The following is a 22,760-nucleotide window of genomic DNA, read 5'->3' as shown; positions in this document are numbered from 1 at the left end:
GGAAGAAGACCCGGACATGATTTATAACCCGGTGTTTCCCATCAACACAGGATGCGGCAGTAAACAATTAGCAGCAACACCTGCCTGTTTGATCGCGCTGTGAAAGGCCAATACGGTCTAGCCAGCGTGGGCTCAGACAGGGCCCTCTGGGTGGGATGGACTGTGAATGTGGCCTACCCTGCCACTAAGCAGGCGGTTAATTAGACAACTGTGACACACGGGCAGTAAAGCCCAGCTGTGGCAAATGAGGCTGCCAGGCACACAGAAACCAGGGTTATATGTTAAATGGATGAAATCAGACATGTTATGATGATTGAAGTACAAAAAGTGTGGTGACATACATATTGAATTGTTATGCATTATAAATCAGTCACAATGACATTGCATTATGTCTTATAGCCTTACAGTAAATTAAGCGCATTGACATAATTGGCCATTTGAGACCAGGGTGTAATCTAATGAGAGGATAATCTAATAATCCCAAAGGTCAGACACTTCACATCATTAATCCCACATCCTTTTTCTAATCCAACCACCACACCATTACTGTGTGATACTGACAGTGAGGGAGGGAGGCGCAGAGAATACAGGAAATCGAAGTGTGAGATGTCAGTCAGACCCAGGTGCGTTGCGACAATGGACTCTGATCAACACCTCGGCTCTGCTCCATAGGTAGAGAAGGAAGGGTTGGGTTCAGAGACCGTAGACCAATTATCACGGCTGTAGTGAGTCCACACAGTCTCCTCTCCTTCCTCTGCTCCGACACCCCAATATACCCCCCTCTAGAGAGAGATCATGATAAGAAGAGAGATATGGCCTCTCTCTGAATGTGCTAGGGCACCGTGACAAGGACGAGGCTGCAGTGAGTAGCCTATCACAGAGAGAGACGCTGCAGTGAGTAGCCTATCACAGAGAGAGACGCTGCAGTGAGTAGCCTATCACAGAGAGAGACGCTAATGTGTGATGGACTGATGAGTGCTTTTGGAGACAGGGGATCTATTGAATCACCCACTCTAGGGGCCAAAACCCATCACAAAAATACTTTTAATTAGATGAGCATAAAGCCACAATGAGCTTCAGTCAAAAAAAAAAATATTCCCACGTCAGCGTCACTGCTATTATACGGTACCTTCGTCATGTAAGAGACCTCATTATGAACAGCACTCATTCGCAGGAACACGCCATTTCTATAGTAATGGATGGTAGGTCCTGCAGGTAGGTACTTTATTAATCCATGGGGGGGTTGGTGGGGGGCGCTGTTACTGTTATTGTTATTAGTGCTATAGTAAAAGCACTCACGACACTGTAGTAATACAGATATTGTTGGACCGATAATCTGTGGCTCGATGATCAGACAAGTGTGTGACTCCAAATTATGTTTAATAGAGAGGATCTTCTAGCAGAGCCTCTGTTCCCTGCTGTGTGACTGTGTCAGCCAGTCTGTACAGTACTGAGAAAGGCAAGAGGAGGTGTGTGTGTGTGTGTGTGTGTGTGTGCGTGTGTCTGTGTGAGAGAGAGAGAGAAAAAGAGATTGTGTGTCAGTTATTGCCTTCATTTTATCATCTCAGCTATTGGATATCATATTATGCAAATGCAGCCTTTTAAAGCATCACTGAAGCAGAGTGTGGCCCATCTGGTCCGCGGGCCCATGGGGGGTCCAGGGGGGGGTCCAGGGGGGGCCCAGGGAGGGTCCAGGGAGGGTCCAGGGGGGGTCCAGGCCGGCACCTCGCTCTGCTGGGCTTAACTGTGTGTGCGATGATGTAAATGAAGAGACCGACATGCACACTCAAAAATGCTTGTGGCGTTGGGAGTAGGACCCCATAGACTTTTCAAATAAAAAATGGCATACTCCCGCCAACACTCTTCTCTGCTTTATTCTATAGACCAAGACCTGGACTGAGCACTTAGACTTGGTTCCCGGGCGCCATGAACAATGGCTGCCCACTGTTCCTGGCTGCCTCTGGAGGAGGACGGCTTGGATGGGAGAAATGCAGGGAACAATTTCCCCCCCGCAACGTACTGTGCTGTGTCGCCGCTCACTGTATGTCAAGATTCAAGATCTGTTTATTCGCCATGTATATGGTTCACACATACTCGGAATTCGACTTTGTTTATTCTCCATGTATATTACACATACTAGGGTAATGGTAAATGGACTGCACTTATATAGCGCTTTTATCCAAAGCGCTTTACAATGGCCTCTCATTCACCCATTCACACACCAATGGCGGCAGCTGCCATGCAAGGTGCTAACCTGCTCATTGGGAGCAATTTGGGGTTCAGCAATTTGGGGTTCAGCGTCTTGCCCAAGGACACTTCGACATGTGGACAGGAGGAGGCGGGATTCGAACCGCCGACCCTACAATCATTGGACGACCCGCTCTACCACTGAGCCACAGCCGCCCCATGTAAGGTAATGGCATACGCTGATGAAGATAACATAGAACAGGGTGCAGGACAGGGCAGTGCAAAGACACGACAGTACAAATGCAATACAACATACAGTGCAAATACAAAATACAATATAACCAAAAACAACAGACACAATGCAAATTGTGCAGTACATACATAGAATAGAGTGTGGCGAGTGTATGTACAGTGTATGTGCAGAGTGTGGTGTTAATTAGCCATGTTTTATATATACAATGTGTGCAATCTGTGTGCCGTGGAAATGTGGAGCAATCAGAGGTCAAATGCAAGTGATGCAAAAGGTATAGAGTCAGTGGGAAGATTGATTGATTGATTGATTGATTGATTGATTGATTGATTGATTGATTGATTGATTGATTGATTGGGAAGGACACAAGCCTTGTTAATGAGTCTGATGACCGTGGGAAAGAAGCTGTTTTTGTGGCGCGTAGACCCAGTCCCTATGGACCGCAGTCTCCTGCCACCAGAGGGGAGTGGGTCAAAGAGCCCGTGTCCAGGATGGGAGGGGTCGGACACAATCTTTCTGGCACATTTTAGGGTCCTGGAGGCGTGCAGGTCCTGTAGGGATGACAGTTTACAACCGATCAGCCTCTCAGCAGAGTGGATGATGCGCTGTAGTCTGGCCTTGTCTTTATCTGTTGCAGAGAACCAGATGGTGAGGGAGGAGGTGAGGATGGAGGTGTAGAAGATTACCATCATTGCCTTTGGCATGTTGAATTTCTTCAGCTGCCTCAGGAAGTATCATCTGTTGTGCCTTTTTGGTGAGTGAGCTGATGTTCAGCTCCCACTTGAGGTCCTGGGAGATGGTGGTGCCCAGGAAGCGGAAGGAGATAACAGTTAGTTTTAGTTTAGTTTCATTTATTTTTTATTTTATATTTTAGTTTAACAGTGGCCACTGGGGTGTCATTCAGAGTGATGGGGGTGGTGGGGGGCTGGTTGTTTCTAAAGTCTACAACCAACCATCTCCACTGTCTCGACAGCATTATGCTCTAGGTTGTTTTGGCCACACCAGGACAGCAGAAGCCCTCGGAGATGAGTCTGCTGGGGGTGGTGTCGTCCGCAAACTTCAGGAACTTGACAGAATGGTTGCTGGAGGTGCAGCTGTTTATGTGCAGGGAGAAGAGCAGAGGGGAAAGAACACAGCCTGTGCTGATGGTCCTGGAGTAAGAGATGTGCTTGTGTCTCACATGCTACTTCCTGTCAGACAGGAAGTCAGTGATCCACCTACAAGATCACACCTGGGCACGCACAGCTGGGAGAGCACACCCTCCAGAGTGGATGGGAGGATGGTGTTGAAAGCAGAGCTGATGTCCACAAACAGTATCAGGATCACTGTCTGGCCATATAAAGACCCCCCCGGGTCCTATAATTTAAAATGTTAATTCAATTTGTAATCTTGTGTTTGGAGATCTTTCTCTTTTGTGGTCAGATGCTGATGTGAATCTCTGGGAACTGTAGACAGAGAGTTGAAAAGCACACAGCCTAGTGGTGACTTCTAGTTACTGCAAAAGACCAATACAGAGCAAGTGTCAAAGTCCTGTGTTGGAAAAGCGTGCCCGTGCAATGTGAAGTTGGAGCTGTGAAGCTTTTTTGAATTCCCCTATCTTCCGAAACAAATTAAATGATTACTTACAGTGTGCGGATCGTATCTTATTCGAGTTTGACCGCGTACCGAGAGTGGGAAAAAGACCATCGTTTTCGATGGTCTTACAACATACGCAGCTTTCTTGCATATCCTTCCGCCTTTACACATTTGATGCTGAATGATATGTAAATACACGTATAGTTCCAGTGCCGACTTATGGTACCACATGATAAATTAAATAGGTTTAGTTCACAACGAACAAAACAATGTAATAGGCTGAAACTTTATATATAACTGTGATAAAATAGTGCGAGCGGATTAATTCCTCCATTTATTATGCGAGTAACTCGCCTCCAGCGGAAGTCAGAATACTGTGTCCGTCCTGTCGGTCTAAGTTGGGTAAGTTGCTTTCTTTTCGATGCTTTCTGTGAAATATACAGTATTCTATGTTTAGTTTGGTCTTGTATTGATAGTTATAATGTAATGCGTGTACATATGTGACTAAAACTTGGATTTTGTTTGGCTTTTCTTCACCCTGGAGCCTAAATGGGATGCATGGTTAGCGGGTTAGCGGGTTCTTTCTTCACTGATGCTAGCAGGCTAGCCTAACCCCAATCTGGCAAACAATTGTTGAGTTTTATTTTCGTTGGCTTGTATGTGTGTATTTTTTGGCAGCTTTAAGGTAGAGATTGAACCGCTCCGAAAAGGCTGTACGTTGGTCCATGCATTACTGTTATGTTATTTATTTTTAATTGTGAAGCTAGCTGAATTGTGCTAGCTGATGTCATCATTGTGCGTCCTGAACCGTGAGTTAACCAGACCGATGGTCAGTACTGATCCTGGTTCAGGGCTATTGTAGGTGTTAAACCCATCATTTTACAGCAATCCCCGCTCTGTCAGTAGCTTTTTAACTGTTAGGCTACCGGTTTCCTGCTCTGGTGGGTAAACGTCTACACCAGTGGTTCTTAACCTTGTTGGAGGTACTGAACCCCACCAGTTTCATATGCGCATTCACCGAACCCTTCTTAATTGGAAAAATAAAATATGATTTTTTCAAATTCAAAACATAGGTATATATTTTACTGGTGCACAAAATGAACCGTGCATCAACATCACTGTGTTCAAAGAACAAAACCATCAAAACATGATTTTCACACAAAAACAAAAACATAATAATGAATATTTACTGCAAATCAGTGTGACTTCTGCTGTTGCCAATGATGGCCAAGCGGGGCGTGTCATCACGAATCATATGAGTCGGGTGTGTGTCTTGACCTCCGCCGAACCCCTGAGACTGACTCACCGAACCCCTGGCGTTCGATCGAACCCAGGTTAAGAACCACTGGTCTACACACTTCATCACACAGTCACTGAGCTCATCACAGTCACCTTTCTGAATTCATCACATCTGTTTCCTCCTGTCCCCACCAGCGTGCATGCGTTCTCAGTGATCCCGGCGCAGACGTCTGTCTGCCCCCCACCCCAGCGCCACCCTGTCTCTCCCCGCGGGCACCATGGCCTTTGTGCCACCGCCGAGTCCCACCGTGGTGGACCAGACCACCCTCATGAAGAAGTACCTCCAGTTTGTCGCTGCCCTCACAGACAACAACACCCGTGAGTGAAGGAGAAGTTATGATAACGGGATGGCAAAGAATAATTAAAGTCATGATGATATTCATATATATGAGTGATATTCATATATATTATGTCAGTTATGTTATCAACATGCTGCTGAACCAATCAGCAGAATGCAAGATAAGCAGGTACAGTCTCATGTGAGGGTGGCTGCTTTAGGTAGCTATTGTCAGCAGGGGCGATGTGATGAGAGCGATATGCTTTAGTCCAGCGGAAGGTACGTGTGTGTGAGAGAGTGCGAGGCAGATTGTGTGTGTGCGTGCGTGTGTATGTACCTCCATCAAGCTGGGCGTTGAAAGTCTAACTGATAAGATCTGAGAGCCCCCGCTGAGGTTAGCTAGCCTGTGTGTGTATGGGGGGGAGTTCGCTGTATCTCTGGCTAATGCCCTCTCCTCCAACCTCCCCCAGCTGATGAGACCAAGCTGAAGATGATGCAGGAGGTTAGCGAGAACTTCGAGGTGAGTTTAAAGTGTGTGGAGAGAGACGCCTCCTTCACTCATCTCCTCAGCACGCTGCATCCTAGGGCCGGAGTTTCTCTCAAGATCCCATATTAGTTATGGTAAATGGACTACACTTATATAGCGCTTTTATCCAAAGTGATTTACAATGGCCTCTCGTTCACCCATTCATACACACATTCAACTACACATACAAATGGAAGCAGCTGCCATGAGAGGTGCCAGGCTGCTCGTTGGGAGCAATTTGGGGTTCAGTGTCTTGGGGACCGGAGGTGCTGGGAATCGAACCGCGACGACCCGCTCTCTCTTGAGCCACAGCCGTCAAATTAGTTGGTTATTGATGTGTCGAAATTGTGTGTGTGTGTGTGTGTGTGTGTGTGTGTGTGTGTGTTTCCCAGAACGTGACATCGTCTCCTCAGTACTCCACCTTCCTGGAACACATCATCCCTCGCTTCCTCACCTTCCTCCAGGATGGAGAGGTGCAGTTCCTGCAGGAGAAACCCACACAGGTACCCTAACCCAACCCTAACCTACAAAGGCACCCTAACCCAACCCTAACAGGTACCCTAACCCAACCCACACAGGTACCCTAACCCAACCCACACAGGTACCCTAACCCAACCCTAACCTACACAGGCACCCTAACCCAACCCTAACCTATACAGGCACCCTAACCCAACCCACACAGGTACGCTAACCCAACCCTAACCTACACAGGCACCCTAACCCAACCCTAACGCGCAAAGGCATCCAACCTGTTTTAAATATCCCTCCTCCCTCCTTCCTGGATGTGACATGAGTGGATGTATGTAAACTACCTCGGTGCTCTCACCTGTCCAACCGAACAGTGCAGTGATGGGAGGAAGGAATGCGTTTCAAGTAGGTCTAATGGGGCCTCAGTCAGGCGTTTATGCTCATTACAATTACTCACTTCCTTCATCCTCTTGGTTCCTTGAGGAACATCAAGCTGTGACTTCCTGCTTCTATCTGGTCCTGTCCTGAGCAGCATGCTGAGCCTCACCCTCAGTGAGGGTAGATGTGTTCACTTCCCGGGTCACAGCTCTTCTATCTGGTCCTGTCCTGAGCAGCATGCTGCGCCTCACCCTCAGTGAGGGTAGATGTGTTCACTTCCCGGGTCACAGCTCTTCTATCTGGTCCTGTCCTGAGCAGCATGCTGAGCCTCACCCTCAGTGAGGGTAGATGTGTTCACTTCCCGGGTCACAGCTCTTCTATCTGGTCCTGTCCTGAGCAGCATGCTGCGCCTCACCCTCAGTGAGGGGAGACGTGTTCACTTCCCGGGTCACAGCTCTTCGCCAGGTTGTTTTTGGCCTCCCTGGTTTCCTCTTTCCAGGTGGAGTCCATCTCAAGGCTACTCCGGGGACACAGGCGATGACGTTATTTGACGCTATCCATTGGAAAGCGTCACAAATTGTGTATCCAAGAGAGAATGTGTGGTTCAACACTTGAACACAAGTCTCATCTCTTCTTGCAGCAACTGAGGAAGCTGGTCCTGGAGATCATCCACCGCATTCCCACCAACGAGCACCTCCGACCACACACCAAGAACGTCCTGTCTGTCATGTTCCGCTTCCTGGAGGTAGGGAGCACAACACAACACTACATGACACACCACATAACACAACACTACACGACAACACACCACATAACACAACACTACACCATGCAACACCACACCACATAACACAACACTACACGACAACACACCACATAACACAACACTACACCATGCAACAACACACCACATAACACAACACCACACCATGCAACACCACATAACACAACACTACATGACACACCACATAACACAACACTACACCACACCTAACCTAAGATAACCACCACAGCAGTAATGTGCTTTGAAAATATGATGTATGTTGTATTGCTTGACATACTTACATTGCTTTGTCACAGCCTGCTGCTTGCAATGGCTATAGGCTCTGTGCACCAGCTCCACTACTTACTGAAAGTTACTTGGCATCTTTATTTCCTTTCCTATATGATTGGATTAAGTGATTAATCAGGTGTGCGGCAGACCCAGCTCACACCTGATTAATCACTTAATCCAATCATATAGGACAGGAAATAAAGATGCCAAGTGACGTTCAGGAAGTAGTGGAGCTGGTGCACAGAGCCTATTGGTTTTAGAAATGCATTGTGTGACCCACAGAGATGGAATGTTTCCATTCAGATTCACTATGGTGCTATCCATTTCCATAGATGCTAGCCCAGACCTGAGCAGGTGACTTAGAGTGGCGTTACCAATGTCGTCGCCTCCGTGTTACAACGGCATTACCAATGTCGTCACATTACATTACATTACAGTCATTTAGCAGACGCTTTTATCCAAAGCGACTAACAATAATTGCATTTAACGTAGGAAGAGCCAATGTACTACTACTTGCCAGAACTCACAAGTGCATCTTCTTTCTAAAACAAGTGACTAAGAGCATAATCTAGTGCTGAAGGCAAAGTGCAAGAATCACAATCTAAAGTACAGTGCAATATCATATAATACAATAAGTGCTTAGGTGGGAGGATTGTTGTAGTACTTCTTGAAGAGATGAGTTTTGAGCCTGCGACGAAAGATGGGCAGCGACTCTGCTGTCCTGACATCAGTGGGCAGTTCATTCCACCACTCACCTCCCTATGTTACAGATCGAGAGCGAGGAGAACGTGCTGATATGCCTGCGCATCATCATCGAGCTGCACAAACAGTTCAGACCTCAGATCTCCCAGGAGGTAAGAACCCGTTTGCCTTCATGTCTGTTAGGGATGGGCACGAGTACTCCAGTACTCGTTGTTGACGTCAGTACTCGAGTAACCATGGCGAGTAATTGTTTCACTATGAAAAAAAAAAAAGCTTTGTTATTCACGACGATGCGACGCCAAACGAACGGAAAAGATAAGTTAAAGAACACAGTATGTCCACTGTGACGTTCGTTCTTTAATAAATGCAATTGGATTGAATGGCTTAAATTGTTGGTTGTTTATTCATATGCAAATTCGCTATAACGGAATACGTCGTGATAATTTCGAATTAACAGTCGTGCACGTTTACTTAATCGGGCACATAGCCTACTGTAGGCCTACATCGATGGCCACCGACCTCCCGGATTTATTTTTACGGTAGGCTACAGAACAGCGAGTACTCGAGTACTCGTTCATTATGAATATAGAGTACTCGATTATTACAATAACTGAAAATTCCCATCCCTAATGTCTGTTGAGTCCGTTGTCCCTCAGCAGGTTGACCAATAGTCTGCTCTGTCTTTCCATGACCTCAGCTGATTCTCTAAACCTGACTGATAACAAAACTGATATATAAACCAGTGGGATGGTGTGTAGACTGATATATAAACCAGCGGGATGGTGTGTAGACTGATATATAAACCAGTGGGATGGTGTGTAGACTGATCTATAAACCAGTGGGATGGTGTGTTGACTGATATATAAACCAGTGGGATGGTGTGTAGACTGATATATAAACCAGTGGAATGGTGTGTAGATATATAAACCAGTGGGATGGTGTGTAGACTGATATATAAACCAGTGGGATGGTGTGTAGACTGATATATAAACCAGTGGAATGGTGTGTAGATATATAAACCAGTGGGATGGTGTGTAGACTGATAAACCAGTGGGATGGTGTGTAGACTGATATATAAACCAGTGGAATGGTGTGTAGATATATAAACCAGTGGGATGGTGTGTAGACTGATGTTTAAACCAGTGGGATGGTGTGTAGACTGATATATAAACCAGTGGGATGGTGTGTAGACTGATATATAAACCAGTGGGATGGTGTGTAGACTGATATATAAACCAGTGGGATGGTGTGTTGACTGATATATAAACCAGTGGGATGGTGTGTAGACTGATATATAAACCAGTGGGATGGTGTGTAGACTGATATATAAACCAGTGGGATGGTGTGTTGACTGATATATAAACCAGTGGGATGGTGTGTAGACTGATATATAAACCAGTGGGATGGTGTGTAGACTGATATATAAACCAGTGGGATGGTGTGTAGACTGATATATAAACCAGTGGGATGGTGTGTAGATATATAAACCAGTGGGATGGTGTGTAGACTGATATATAAACCAGTGGGATGGTGTGTAGATATATAAACCAGTGGGATGGTGTGTAGACTGATATATAAACCAGTGGGATGGTGTGTTGACTGATATATAAACCAGTGGGATGGTGTGTAGACTGATATATAAACCAGTGGGATGGTGTGTAGACTGATATATAAACCAGTGGGATGGTGTGTAGACTGATATATAAACTCTTTCTACAGATTCATCACTTCCTGGACTTCGTGAAGCAGATCTACAAAGAGCTTCCCAAAGTTGTGGTGAGATGATCTAAACAGTAGCGCTGAGCATTGTGGGAGATCTTGGGATCCCCTACGGAGGTCTGCCACTTTTCAACTCTCGCTCTCTCCTTCACCTCTCCCTTCATCATTTCCCTTTATTTATTTTATTTTATTTTTTCTCCTCTTCACTCTCTCCATCTCTTCTCCATACAACCCCCCCCCCCCCACTCTCTCTCTCAGGCCCGGTACTTTGAGAACCCCCAGGTGATCGCGGAGAACACGGTTCCTTCCCCTGAGATGGTGGGCATGATCACCTCAGTCCTGGTCAAGACCGCCCCCGAGAGGGAGGACAGCGAGACGCGCACAGTGAGTACACACACGCACACACACACACACACGGTGCACTGCACGTACACACACACACGCGGTGCACTGCATGCACGTGCACACACACACACACACACACCTTGAGCTCTAAACATGTTTGACACACCCATTGTAATGCTGTGTACAACCACTAGATGGTGCTAGTGCATTGCTAGAGTGTGTAGCCCGATCTCCAGTGTGAAAAAAACAACCTTGAATTCATTGAAAGCATCTGCTCCAACATTACAGCTTTCACATATCCAGTTATATTAGATTGTGATATATGATCAGGATAACACACTTAGATGGTCATACTTAGATGGTCTTAATTTGCTTAATAACGTTGTCGTAACATGGTAATAACATTGTCATAACATATAGGGCTGGGTTTAAAAAAATCGATTAATCGATTCATGAATCCCAAATTGATATTATGAATGAATAAATGAAGGAATGAATAGTTCATTAATTCATTCAATGATTCATTCATTCATTTTTGGAAATCAGTATCGATACCCAGCCGTAGTAAGCCTGTGGTGTTGCATAACTTGGCAGTCATGTAATTAAGGTTACAGCTAAAAAAAACAAAACAGGTTTTAGTAACACTAATCGAATCGAATCGTGATAATCGATTCTGAACCTTGAAAACTCTTGAAATTCTAATCGATACCCAGCCCTAGTAACATGGTAATAACGTTTTCGTAACATGGTAATAACGTTGTCGTAACATGGTAATAACGTTGTCGTAACATAGTAATAACGTTGTCATAACATAGTAATATTGTTCTCTCCTCCCACCAGCACACCATCATCCCCAGAGGATCTTTGTCTCTCAAGGTGCTGGCGGAGCTTCCCATCATAGTAGTGCTCATGTACCAGGTAAGGACACACACACACACACACACACACACACACACACACACACACACACACACACACACACACACACAGACACACACACACAGCTAAACTATACATTACCTGAACATATGGATCACTGCTGTGTGTGTGATGGCTGATTTGAAACGGGTATCTCTGGTCCCTTTGCTTGTAGGCAGAAATGAAATGCTGTTTATTGTCTCTTCTCTTCAGCTGTACAAGCTGAACATCCACAACGTGGTGTCGGAGTTTGTTCCTCTCATCATGAACACCATCATGCTGCAGGTGTCCCCGCAGGCCAGGTTAGACGTGTGTGTGTGTGTGTGTGTGCCTGTGTGTGTGTGTGCCTGTGTGTGTGTGCCTATGTGTGTGCACCTGTGTGTGTGTGTGTTTGCGCGCCTGTGTGTGCGCGCCTGTGTGTGTGTGTGTGTGTTTGCCTGTGTGTGTGCGTGTGTGTGTGTGTGTGTGTGTGTGTGTGTGTTTGCCTGTGTGTGTGCGTGTGTGTGTGTGTGTGTGTGTGTGCCTGTATGTGTGTGTGTGTGTTTGCCTGTGTGCGCGCCTGTGTGTGTGTGTGTTTGCCTGTGTGTGTGTGTATGTGTGTGTGTGCCTGTATGTGTGCACGCGCGTGCCAGGGATTGTTTTTGTTTCCCTCCATTTGTTTGTGCTGCAACTGTCTCTTTTCCATCTGGAAGTCTCTATAAGTGTGTGGGGAGGGTGGATTTGAGGCGACGCATTAGTAGATAATGTCTGTTGGCATTTTCTCTGCATAACTCAGCATTAAATGCACTTTATAAAACTTTTCAATCTGGCAATTTATGCCGACTTAAACCCCTGGAGGTTGTCTGGACTCTTTAGTATCCAGCGCAGTATTAATGTGGTACTTGGGTAATTTAGCTAGGTTCCCACTCAGGGTACTTGGGTAATTTAGCTAGGTTCCCACTCAGGGTACTTGGGTAATTTAGCTAGGTTCTCACTCAGGGTACTTGGGTAATTTAGCTAGGTTCCCACTCAGGGTACTTGGGTAATTTAGCTAGGTTCCCACTCAGGGTACTTGGGTAATTTAGCTAGGTTCTCACTCAGGGTACTTGGGTAATTTAGCTAGGTTCTCACTCAGGGTACTTGGGTAATTTAGCTAGGTTCTCACTCAGGGTACTTGGGTAATTTAGCTAGGTTCTCACTCAGGGTACTTGGGTAATTTAGCTAGGTTCCCACTCAGGGTACTTGGGTAATTTAGCTAGGTTCTCACTCAGGGTACTTGGGTAATTTAGCTAGGTTCTCACTCAGGGTACTTGGGTAATTTAGCTAGGTTCCCACTCAGGGTACTTGGGTAATTTAGCTAGGTTCTCACTCAGGGTACTTGGGTAATTTAGCTAGGTTCTCACTCAGGGTACTTGGGTAATTTAGCTAGGTTCTCACTCAGGGTACTTGGGTAATTTAGCTAGGTTCTCACTCAGGGTACTTGGGTAATTTAGCTAGGTTCTCACTCAGGGTACTTGGGTAATTTAGCTAGGTTCTCACTCAGGGTACTTGGGTAATTTAGCTAGGTTCTCACTCAGGGTACTTGGGTAATTTAGCTAGGTTCCCACTCAGGGTACTTGGGTAATTTAGCTAGGTTCTCACTCAGGGTACTTGGGTAATTTAGCTAGGTTCTCACTCAGGGTACTTGGGTAATTTAGCTAGGTTCTCACTCAGGGTACTTGGGTAATTTAGCTAGGTTCTCACTCAGGGTACTTGGGTAATTTAGCTAGGTTCTCACTCAGGGTACTTGGGTAATTTAGCTAGGTTCTCACTCAGGGTACTTGGGTAATTTAGCTAGGTTCTCACTCAGGGTACTTGGGTAATTTAGCTAGGTTCTCACTCAGGGTACTTGGGTAATTTAGCTAGGTTCTCACTCAGGGTACTTGGGTAATTTAGCTAGGTTCTCACTCAGGGTACTTCGGTAATTTAGCTAGGTTCTCACTCAGGGTACTTCGGTAATTTAGCTAGGTTCTCACTCAGGGTACTTGGGTAATTTAGCTAGGTTCTCACTCAGGGTACTTGGGTAATTTAGCTAGTTAAAAAAAACATCTTCAGGACTTGAGGTGAGAGCTGACGCATACAAACAAGATGTCCATGTAGAGAACTTAGAATCCATCCTCCAAATGTAGACGATTGAAGTTACAGACAGGTTCTCTTAATTGCTTTGTGACCACAACAATACGAGATGACAAATTGCTTGAGTGCGACTTTTGTGTCGATGCTCCGGGTGAACATGGTTGTGTTTTGTGTGGATGCTCCGGGTGAACATGGTTGTGTTTTGTGTCCATGCTCCGGGTGAACATGGTTGTGTTTTGTGTGGATGCTCCGGGTGAACATGGTTGTGTTTTGTGTGGATGCTCCGGGTGAACATGGTTGTGTTTTGTGTCCATGCTCCGGGTGAACATGGTTGTGTTTTGTGTCCATGCTCCGGGTGAACATGGTTGTGTTTTGTGTGGATGCTCCGGGTGAACATGGTTGTGTTTTGTGTGGATGCTCCGTCTAAACATGGTTGTGTTTTGTGTGGATGCTCCGGGTGAACATGGTTGTGTTTTGTGTGTTTGCTCCGGGTGAACATGGTTGTGTTTTGTGTCCATGCTCCGGGTGAACATGGTTGTGTTTTGTGTGGATGCTCCGGGTGAACATGGTTGTGTTTTGTGTCCATGCTCCGGGTGAACATGGTTGTGTTTTGTGTGGATGCTCCGGGTGAACATGGTTGTGTTTTGTGTGGATGCTCCGGGTGAACATGGTTGTGTTTTGTGTCCATGCTCCGGGTGAACATGGTTGTGTTTTGTGTGGATGCTCCGGGTGAACATGGTTGTGTTTTGTGTCGGTGCTCCGGGTGAACATGGTTGTGTTTTGTGTGGATGCTCCGTGTGAACATGGTTGTTTTTTGTGTGGATGCTCCGGGTGAACATGGTTGTGTTTTGTGTGGATGCTCCGGGTGAACATGGTTGTGTTTTGTGTCCATGCTCCGGGTGAACATGGTTGTGTTTTGTGTGGATGCTCCGGGTGAACATGGTTGTGTTTTGTGTCCATGCTCCGGGTGAACATGGTTGTGTTTTGTGTGGATGCTCCGGGTGAACATGGTTGTGTTTTGTGTGGATGCTCCGGGTGAACATGGTTGTGTTTTGTGTGGATGCTCCGGGTGAACATGGTTGTGTTTTGTGTCCATGCTCCGGGTGAACATGGTTGTGTTTTGTGTCCATGCTCCGGGTGAACATGGTTGTGTTTTGTGTCCATGCTCCGGGTGAACATGGTTGTGTCGTCCGCAGGCAACACAAGCTGTACAACAAGGAGCTGTATGCTGACTTCATTGCTGCTCAGATCAAGACCCTGTCGTTTCTGGCTTATATCATCCGCATATACCAGGTACCCACAGATATGACACACCTGGTACCCACAGATATGATATTACTATATGACACACCAGGTATCCACAAATATATAACTATATGACACACCTGGTACCCATATATATGATATTACTATATGACACACCTGGTACCCACAGATATATTACTATATGACACACCTGGTACCCACAGATATATTACTATATGACACACCTGGTACCCACAGATATATTACTATATGACACACCTGGTACCCACAGATATATTACTATATGACACACCAGGTACCCACAGATATGATATTACTATATGACACACCAGGTACCCACAGATATGATATTACTATATGACACACCAGGTACCCACAGATATGATACTACTATCTGACACACCAGGTACCCACAGATATGATACTACTATCTGACACACCAGGTACCCACAGATATGATATTACTATATGACACACCAGGTACCCACAGATATGATATTACTATATGACACACCAGGTACCCACAGATATGATACTACTATATGACACACCTGGTACCCACAGATATGATATTACTATATGACACACCAGGTACCCACAGATATGATATTACTATATGACACACCAGGTACCCACAGATATGATATTACTATATGACACACCTGGTACCCATATATATGATATTACTATATGACACACCAGGTACCCACAGATATGATATTACTATATGACACACCTGGTACCCATATATATGATATTACTATATGACACACCAGGTACCCACAGATATGATATTACTATATGACACACCTGGTACCCACAGATATGATATTACTATATGACACACCTGGTACCCACAGATATGATATTACTATATGACACACCTGGTACCCACAGATATGATATTACTATATGACACACCAGGTACCCACAGATATATTACTATATGACACACCTGGTACCCACAGATATATTACTATATGACACACCAGGTACCCACAGATATGATATTACTATATGACACACCTGGTACCCATATATATGATATTACTACATGACACACCAGGTACCCACAGATATGATATTACTATATGACACACCTGGTACCCATATATATGATATTAATATATGACACACCAGGTACCCATATATATGATATGATATTACTATATGACACACCAGGTACCCACAGATATGATATTACTATATGACACACCAGGTACCCATATATATGATATGATATTACTATATGACACACCAGGTACCCACAGATATGATATTACTATATGACACACCAGGTACACTGTCCTTTTAACCGAGGAACATCTTGATACAATGTAGAACTACATAGTGGAAGCAAGTTTTCTCCATTGTGTGTGTGCGTGTGCGTCGTTTGTGTGTGTGCGCGTGTGTGTCGTGTGTGTCGTGTGTCGTGTGCCGTGTGCGTGTGTGCGTGTGTGTGTGCGTGTGTGTGTGCTACAGGACCTGGTGGGGAAGTACTCCCAGCAGATGGTGAAGGGAATGCTGCAGCTGCTGTCCAACTGTCCGTCAGAGACGGCTCACCTGCGCAAGGAGCTGCTCATCGCCGCCAAACACATCCTGACCACCGACCTACGCAGCCGTACGTACACACACACACACACACACACACACACACACACATCCTCACCACCGACCTGCGCAGCCGTACGTACTCACACACACACACACTCTCTCACACACACACACACACACACACACACAAACACATCCTGACCACCGACCTGCGCAGCCGTACGTACTCTCACACACACGCACACGCACAATCTCTCTCACACACACACACACAAACACATCCTGACCACCGACCTGCGCAGCCGTACGTACTCACACACACACACACACACACACACACACACACACACACACACACACACACACACACACACACACTCACTCACCTTAAACCAGCTCTGGCAGTTCATATTCTGGTCCATGTTTGTTTTTACAGAGTTCATCCCGTGCATGGACAAACTTTTTGACGAGTCCATATTAATCGGCTCTGGTTACACCGCTCGTGAGACTCTGAGGTGAGTGTGTGTGTCACGTGTTCCCCCGTGTGCGTGTGCGCGTGTGTGCGTGCTAAATGCTTGATTGCCACTGCAGGTGCGTGGGTAAGTGACTAGCTACACAGGTAGAATACTAATGCAGGATAAATGATCTCTAAGTGTTGAGGGAGGTCGGTGCTGCGCTCAGCTCTGACTGCCTGTCATGCACACCCACACCTCTAGGGGCAGGTTGTGGTGCGTGTGCGTGCGTGTGTGCGCGTGCGTGCGTGTGTGTGTGTGTGTATCCCCGTCAGTCTTCCCCAGGTAGCTGCCGCCCTGTGCTGCTTCCTGTCAGCTCTTCAGCTGTCTCATCTCATTGGCTCACGTGTGAAACAAGCCGTGGCCCCGCGGCGCCCGACAGCGCTATTAGTGTCAACGTCAGTTATTCTCTCCTCTCCTCCTTTCTTTCTCTCGCTCTTTCTCTCTTTTTCCCGCTCTTTTTCTTTCTTTCTCTCTCTCTCTCTCTCTGTCATCTCTTCTTCGCACCCTTCAGTGGGTCTCAGCTGAGCGTACTGAGCACACATTAGTAACGTGTCACGATATGATATGATGACAGGTTACGCTCGTAGATCCTACATCTGCCCCATCTGCCCCCTCTCCACCCATGTCTCTCTATCCATACCCCGTTCCTAACCTCTTCCCCGCCCTGTATCGCTGTCCTGCCCCCCCCCCCCCCCCCCCCCCCCTCAGACCCCTGGCGTACAGCACCCTGGCGGACCTTGTGCACCACGTGCGCCAGAACCTGCCGCTGACGGACCTGTCGCTGGCCGTGCAGCTGTTCGCCAAGAACATCGACGACGAGTCCCTGCCCAGCAGCATCCAGACCATGTCCTGCAAGCTGCTGCTCAACCTGGTCGACTGCATCCGCTCCAAGAGTGAGCAGGAGAACGGCAACGGACGAGACATACTGATGAGGATGCTGGAGGTAGGGGGGAGGGGAGGGAGGGGGGGGCTAGGGGAAGTGGGAGGTGGGGGGGGGGGGGGGGGGTTGGGGAGATGGGAGGGAGGGGCTAGGGGAGATGGGAGGGAGGGGCTAGGGGAGATGGGAGGGAGGGGGGGGGGGAGGAGGGGAGGGGCTAGGGGAGATGGGAAGGAGGGGGGGGGGGGGAGAGGGAGGGGCTAGGGGAGATGGGAGGGAAGGGGGGGAGGAGGGATGGGCTAGGGGAGATGGGAGGGAGGGAGGGGTGACGGCCAACTGACAGGGACAATCTGGAGTTAGGGACAGATGCATTACAGGAGAGAGATGCATTACGTTGGTTTGCATTGCATTACATACGTCGTCTTCTCTACCTCCCTCTCCCTCCCTCCCTCCCTCCCTCCCTCCCTCCCTCCCCTCCCTCCCCTCCCCTCCCTCCCTCCCTCCCTCCCTCCCTCCCTCTCTCCATCCCTCTCCTCCTCTCTCCTCCCTCTCCTCCCTCCATCCCTCTCCCCCCCTCCCTCCCCCTCTCTCCCTCTCCTCCATCCCTCTCCCCCCTCCCTCCCTCCCTCCCTCTCCTCCATCCCTCTCCCCCCTCCCTCCCTCCCTCCATCCCTCTCCTCCCTCCATCCCTCTCCTCCCTCCATCCCTCTCCTCCCTCCCTCCCTCTCCTCCCTCCCTCCAGGTGTTTGTGTTGAAGTTCCACACCATCGCGCCCGCTACCAGCTCGTCACCATCTTCAAGAAGTGCAAGCCCCAGTCGGAGATGGGCGTGGTGGACCCCGGGGCGTTGCCCGGCGTCCCGGCCACGCCCACGCCGACCCCCGTCCCCGCCCTGCCCCCCCCGGCGCCCCCGACCCCCGTCACCCCCCGCGCCCCCCCCAACCGCCTCCTTGGAGCGCGCCGGGGAGAAGGAGGACAAGCAGACGTTCCAGGTGTCCGACTGCCGCAGCCTGGTGAAGACCCTGGTCTGCGGGGTGAAGACCATCACCTGGGGCATCACCTCCTGCAAGGCTCCCGGAGGTGAGGCGGAGGATAGTATGTGTGTGTGTGTGTGTGTGCGTGTGTGTGTGTTATATTTGCGTGCGTGTGTGTGTGTTTCTGCCTTCTATACTCAATACTAACATGTGGAATGGCAGTTTGCATGGATAGACGTTGGATAAAGCTGTAACGTGTGTGTGTGTGTGTGTGTGTGTGTGTGTGTGTGTGTGTGTGTGTGTGTGTGTGTGTGTGTGTGTGTGTGTGTGTGTGTGTGTGTGTGTGTGTGTGTGTGTGTGTGTGTGTCAGAGGCCCAGTTCATTCCCAACAAGCAGCTGCAGCCCAAGGAGACTCAGATCTATATCAAGCTGGTGAAGTATGCCATGCAGGCGCTGGATATCTACCAGGTATGATCAGAGAACACAGAGGAAGGGCTCGCTCTTATAGACGGACTCGCTGTATAAATTAGATATAGTTAGTATAGTATAATAACAGGTAACAGTGTATAACAGGTAGCCAGGGTATAACGGTGTATCTGATGACCAGGGTGTAATGTGTAACCAGGGTGTAGCAGGTAGCCAGGGTATAAGAGGGTATAACAGGGTATAACCAGGGTATAACAGGTAGCCAGGGTATAACAGGGTATAACCAGGGTATAACAGGTAGCCAGGGTATAACCAAGGTATAACAGGATATAACCAGGGTATAATAGGGTATAACCAGGGTATAAGAGGGTATAACCAGGGTATAAGAGGGTATAACAGGGTATAACCAGGGTATAACCAGGGTATAAGAGGGTATAACCAGGGTATAAGAGGGTATAACCAGGGTATAACCAGGGTATAAGAGGGTATAATAGGGTATAAGAGGGTATAACCAGGGTATAACAGGGTATAACATGGTATAACCAGGGTATAAGAGGGTATAATAGGGTATAACAGGGTGTAACCAGGGTATAAGAGGGTATAAGAAGGTATAAGAGGGTATAACCAGGGTATAAGAGGGTATAAGAAGGTATAAGAGGGTATAACCAGGGTATAAGAGGGTATAACCAGGGTATAAGAGGGTATAAGAGGGTATAACCAGGGTATAATAGGGTATAATAGGGTATAAGAGGGTATAACAGGGTATAACCAGGGTATAAGAGGGTATAAGAGGGTATAACCAGGGTATAACAGTGCCCGCCCCCCCTCCTGGCCAGGTACAGGTTGCCAACAACCAGCAGACGTACATCCGAGTGGCCAACTGCCAGACGGTCCGAATGAAGGAGGAGAAGGAGGTGCTGGAGCACTTCGCCGGGGTCTTCACCATGATGAACCCGCTCACCTTCAAGGAGATCTTCCAGACCACCGTGCCCTACATGGTGGAGAGGATCTCCAAGAACTACGCCCTGCAGGTCAGGAGGACCACCACTCCGTCACACACGGGGTCCTGCACATATTTGACCTCATCCAGTGTCGTGAGATTTGAAGGTCGTTCATTGCTGTCCCGTCTGCGTGTTCCAGATCGTGGCCAACTCGTTCCTGGCCAACCTGTCGACGTCGGCGCTGTTCGCCACCATCCTGGTGGAGTATCTCCTGGAGAGGCTGCCGGAGATGGGTTCCAACGTGGAGCTGTCCAACCTCTACCTCAAGCTCTTCAAACTCGTCTTCGGATCGGTCTCCCTGTTCGCCGCCGAAAACGAACAGATGCTCAAGGTGAGGATGGATGACTGACTGACTGACTGACTGACTGACTGGCTGACTGACTGGCTGACTGACTGACTGACTGGCTGCTGTGGATGGAGGGACTGACTGTCTGACTGACTGTTGTGGGCTCGTTTCATTGTGCGTGTTATGTGGGGATTCTCTTTGAAGGCCTATCGGCAACCTTTGTTTTTCTGACTTGTGATTTCTGCCCAACAAGCTATCGTACTATTTCTCAAGGTTTCTGTTTTTGTCAACAGTCACTGACATGTTCTATCTCTCCTCTCAGCCCCATCTCCACAAGATAGTCAATAGCTCCATGGAGCTCGCCCAATCAGCAAAGGAGCCCTACAACTACTTCCTGCTTCTCAGGGCTCTCTTCCGTTCTATTGGTGGAGGCAGCCACGACCTGCTGTACCAGGAGTTCCTGCCCCTCCTGCCCAACCTGCTTCAAGGTAGGTTGCAACGCTACCGTGCTTCTACGCCTCTTACCACCTCTGGCAAAGGGACTCTTAATAAGATGTGACCCCCACTGGAGGTTTGGTCCGGATGTCTGCAATAGTCAGAATTGACAAGAGGGCAAAATATTTATTTTATTTATTTATCTATATATTTTTTCTTTTTTTTTATATAATGAAAATTAAAGTGGCAAAGAACCCTCTCAATATAACAAACAACATTTTAGGATCACTACATTTTTAATTTCGTCATCGAAATCCATGTCCTGTGAGAAGTGTGAACTGCTCTGAATCTTCGAAGCCCTTTTTCTCTGCTTAGTGATTTCAGGTGTACCAACATTCACAGAAGCGTATCTTCTTCAATATTTGCAGATTTTGATGCATGGCACATCATTTGAAAGCTTACAGTTTACACCTTCCTAATCTGTAAACGATTGAAAAATGACCTTGGCAGACAGCAGGACCCAAACCTCGATTGGCAGAGTCACAAATGTTTTCACCTCCTGTTTGCTGTTACATTATCCCTCTTTAGGCAAGGCAAGTTTATTTATAGAGCACACTTCAGCCACAGGGCAATTCAAGGTGCTTTACATGAGACATTAAAAGCATTACAACAAAAAGCAAGACATTATAGACATTTAAAACAAAAGGCAGGACAAATTAAAAGCATTAAAACAAAAAGCAAGTCATTATAGACATTTTAAACAAAAAGCAGGACAAATAGAATACAGGAATAAAAGTTACAGTGCAGTATACTGATCAACATAACTCCTCTTAGAAAGCAGTGGCAAAAAGAAAAGTCTTCAGGCTTGTTTTAAAAGAACCAAGAGTTGCAGCAGACCTGCAGTTTTCTGGAAGTTTGTTCCAGATATGTGGGGCATAAAAACTGAACGCTGCTTCTCCATGTTTTGTTTTAACTCTGGGGACAGAAAGCAGACCTGTGCCAGATGACCTGAGGGGTCTGGATGGTTCATAGCATATGAGCAGATCAGAAATATATTTTGGCCCTAAACCATTCAGTGCTTTATAAACCAACAGCAGTATTTTAAAGTCAATTCTTTGACAGACAGGAAGCCAGTGTACTCTTTACTCCCCCTCCTCCAACTAACCTGTCATCCCCCCGTCTCCCCCCCAGGGCTGAACATGCTGCAGAGCGGCCTTCACAAGCAGCACATGAAGGACCTGTTTGTGGAGCTGTGTCTGACGGTGCCCGTGCGCCTCAGCTCCCTGCTGCCCTACCTGCCCATGCTGATGGACCCGCTGGTCTCCGCCCTCAACGGCTCGCAGACGCTGGTGAGCCAGGGCCTGCGCACGCTGGAGCTCTGCGTGGACAACCTGCAGCCAGACTTCCTGTACGACCACATCCAGCCCGTCCGCGCCGAGCTGATGCAGGTAGGTGGGGGGGGGGGAAGGGGCGAGCTCGTCAGACGGTCGTTAACGAGCGAACGATCCAACTCCCAGACCATCTACTATGTGGTCTCTCTCTCTCTCTCTCTCTCTCTCTCTCTCTCTCTCTCTCTCTCCTCCCTGTCTCTCTCTCTCTCTCTCTCTCCTCCCTGTCTCTCTCTCTCTCCTCCCT

General features: G+C 47.5%; 1 protein-coding gene across 1 annotated transcript in view; it reads left to right on the top strand.

Moving 5' to 3' along the window:
- Positions 1-5,529: 5,529 nt before the first annotated feature.
- Positions 5,530-22,760, top strand: part of trrap (transformation/transcription domain-associated protein) — a gene marked incomplete at both ends in the record, with an annotated part of 17,756 nt that continues 525 nt past the window's right edge. Inside the window, 21 exon segments of the mRNA XM_084456163.1 lie at positions 5,530-5,629; positions 6,059-6,108; positions 6,507-6,617; positions 7,601-7,705; positions 8,785-8,868; positions 10,436-10,492; positions 10,694-10,819; positions 11,621-11,698; positions 11,912-12,000; positions 14,989-15,085; positions 16,541-16,679; positions 17,049-17,127; positions 17,836-18,070; positions 18,747-18,773; positions 18,776-18,945; positions 18,947-19,083; positions 19,348-19,445; positions 20,240-20,434; positions 20,544-20,735; positions 21,013-21,178; positions 22,317-22,573. Of these exon segments, the coding sequence (XP_084312289.1) occupies positions 5,530-5,629; positions 6,059-6,108; positions 6,507-6,617; positions 7,601-7,705; positions 8,785-8,868; positions 10,436-10,492; positions 10,694-10,819; positions 11,621-11,698; positions 11,912-12,000; positions 14,989-15,085; positions 16,541-16,679; positions 17,049-17,127; positions 17,836-18,070; positions 18,747-18,773; positions 18,776-18,945; positions 18,947-19,083; positions 19,348-19,445; positions 20,240-20,434; positions 20,544-20,735; positions 21,013-21,178; positions 22,317-22,573 (2,592 nt within the window).

Source organism: Borostomias antarcticus (assembly GCF_949987555.1).
Source record: "Borostomias antarcticus genome assembly, chromosome: 22".
In the NCBI taxonomy this organism is placed as follows: domain Eukaryota; kingdom Metazoa; phylum Chordata; class Actinopteri; order Stomiiformes; family Stomiidae; genus Borostomias; species Borostomias antarcticus.
Note: the sequence above shows the minus strand (reverse complement) of the source record. Positions and strands in the feature narration are given on the sequence as shown.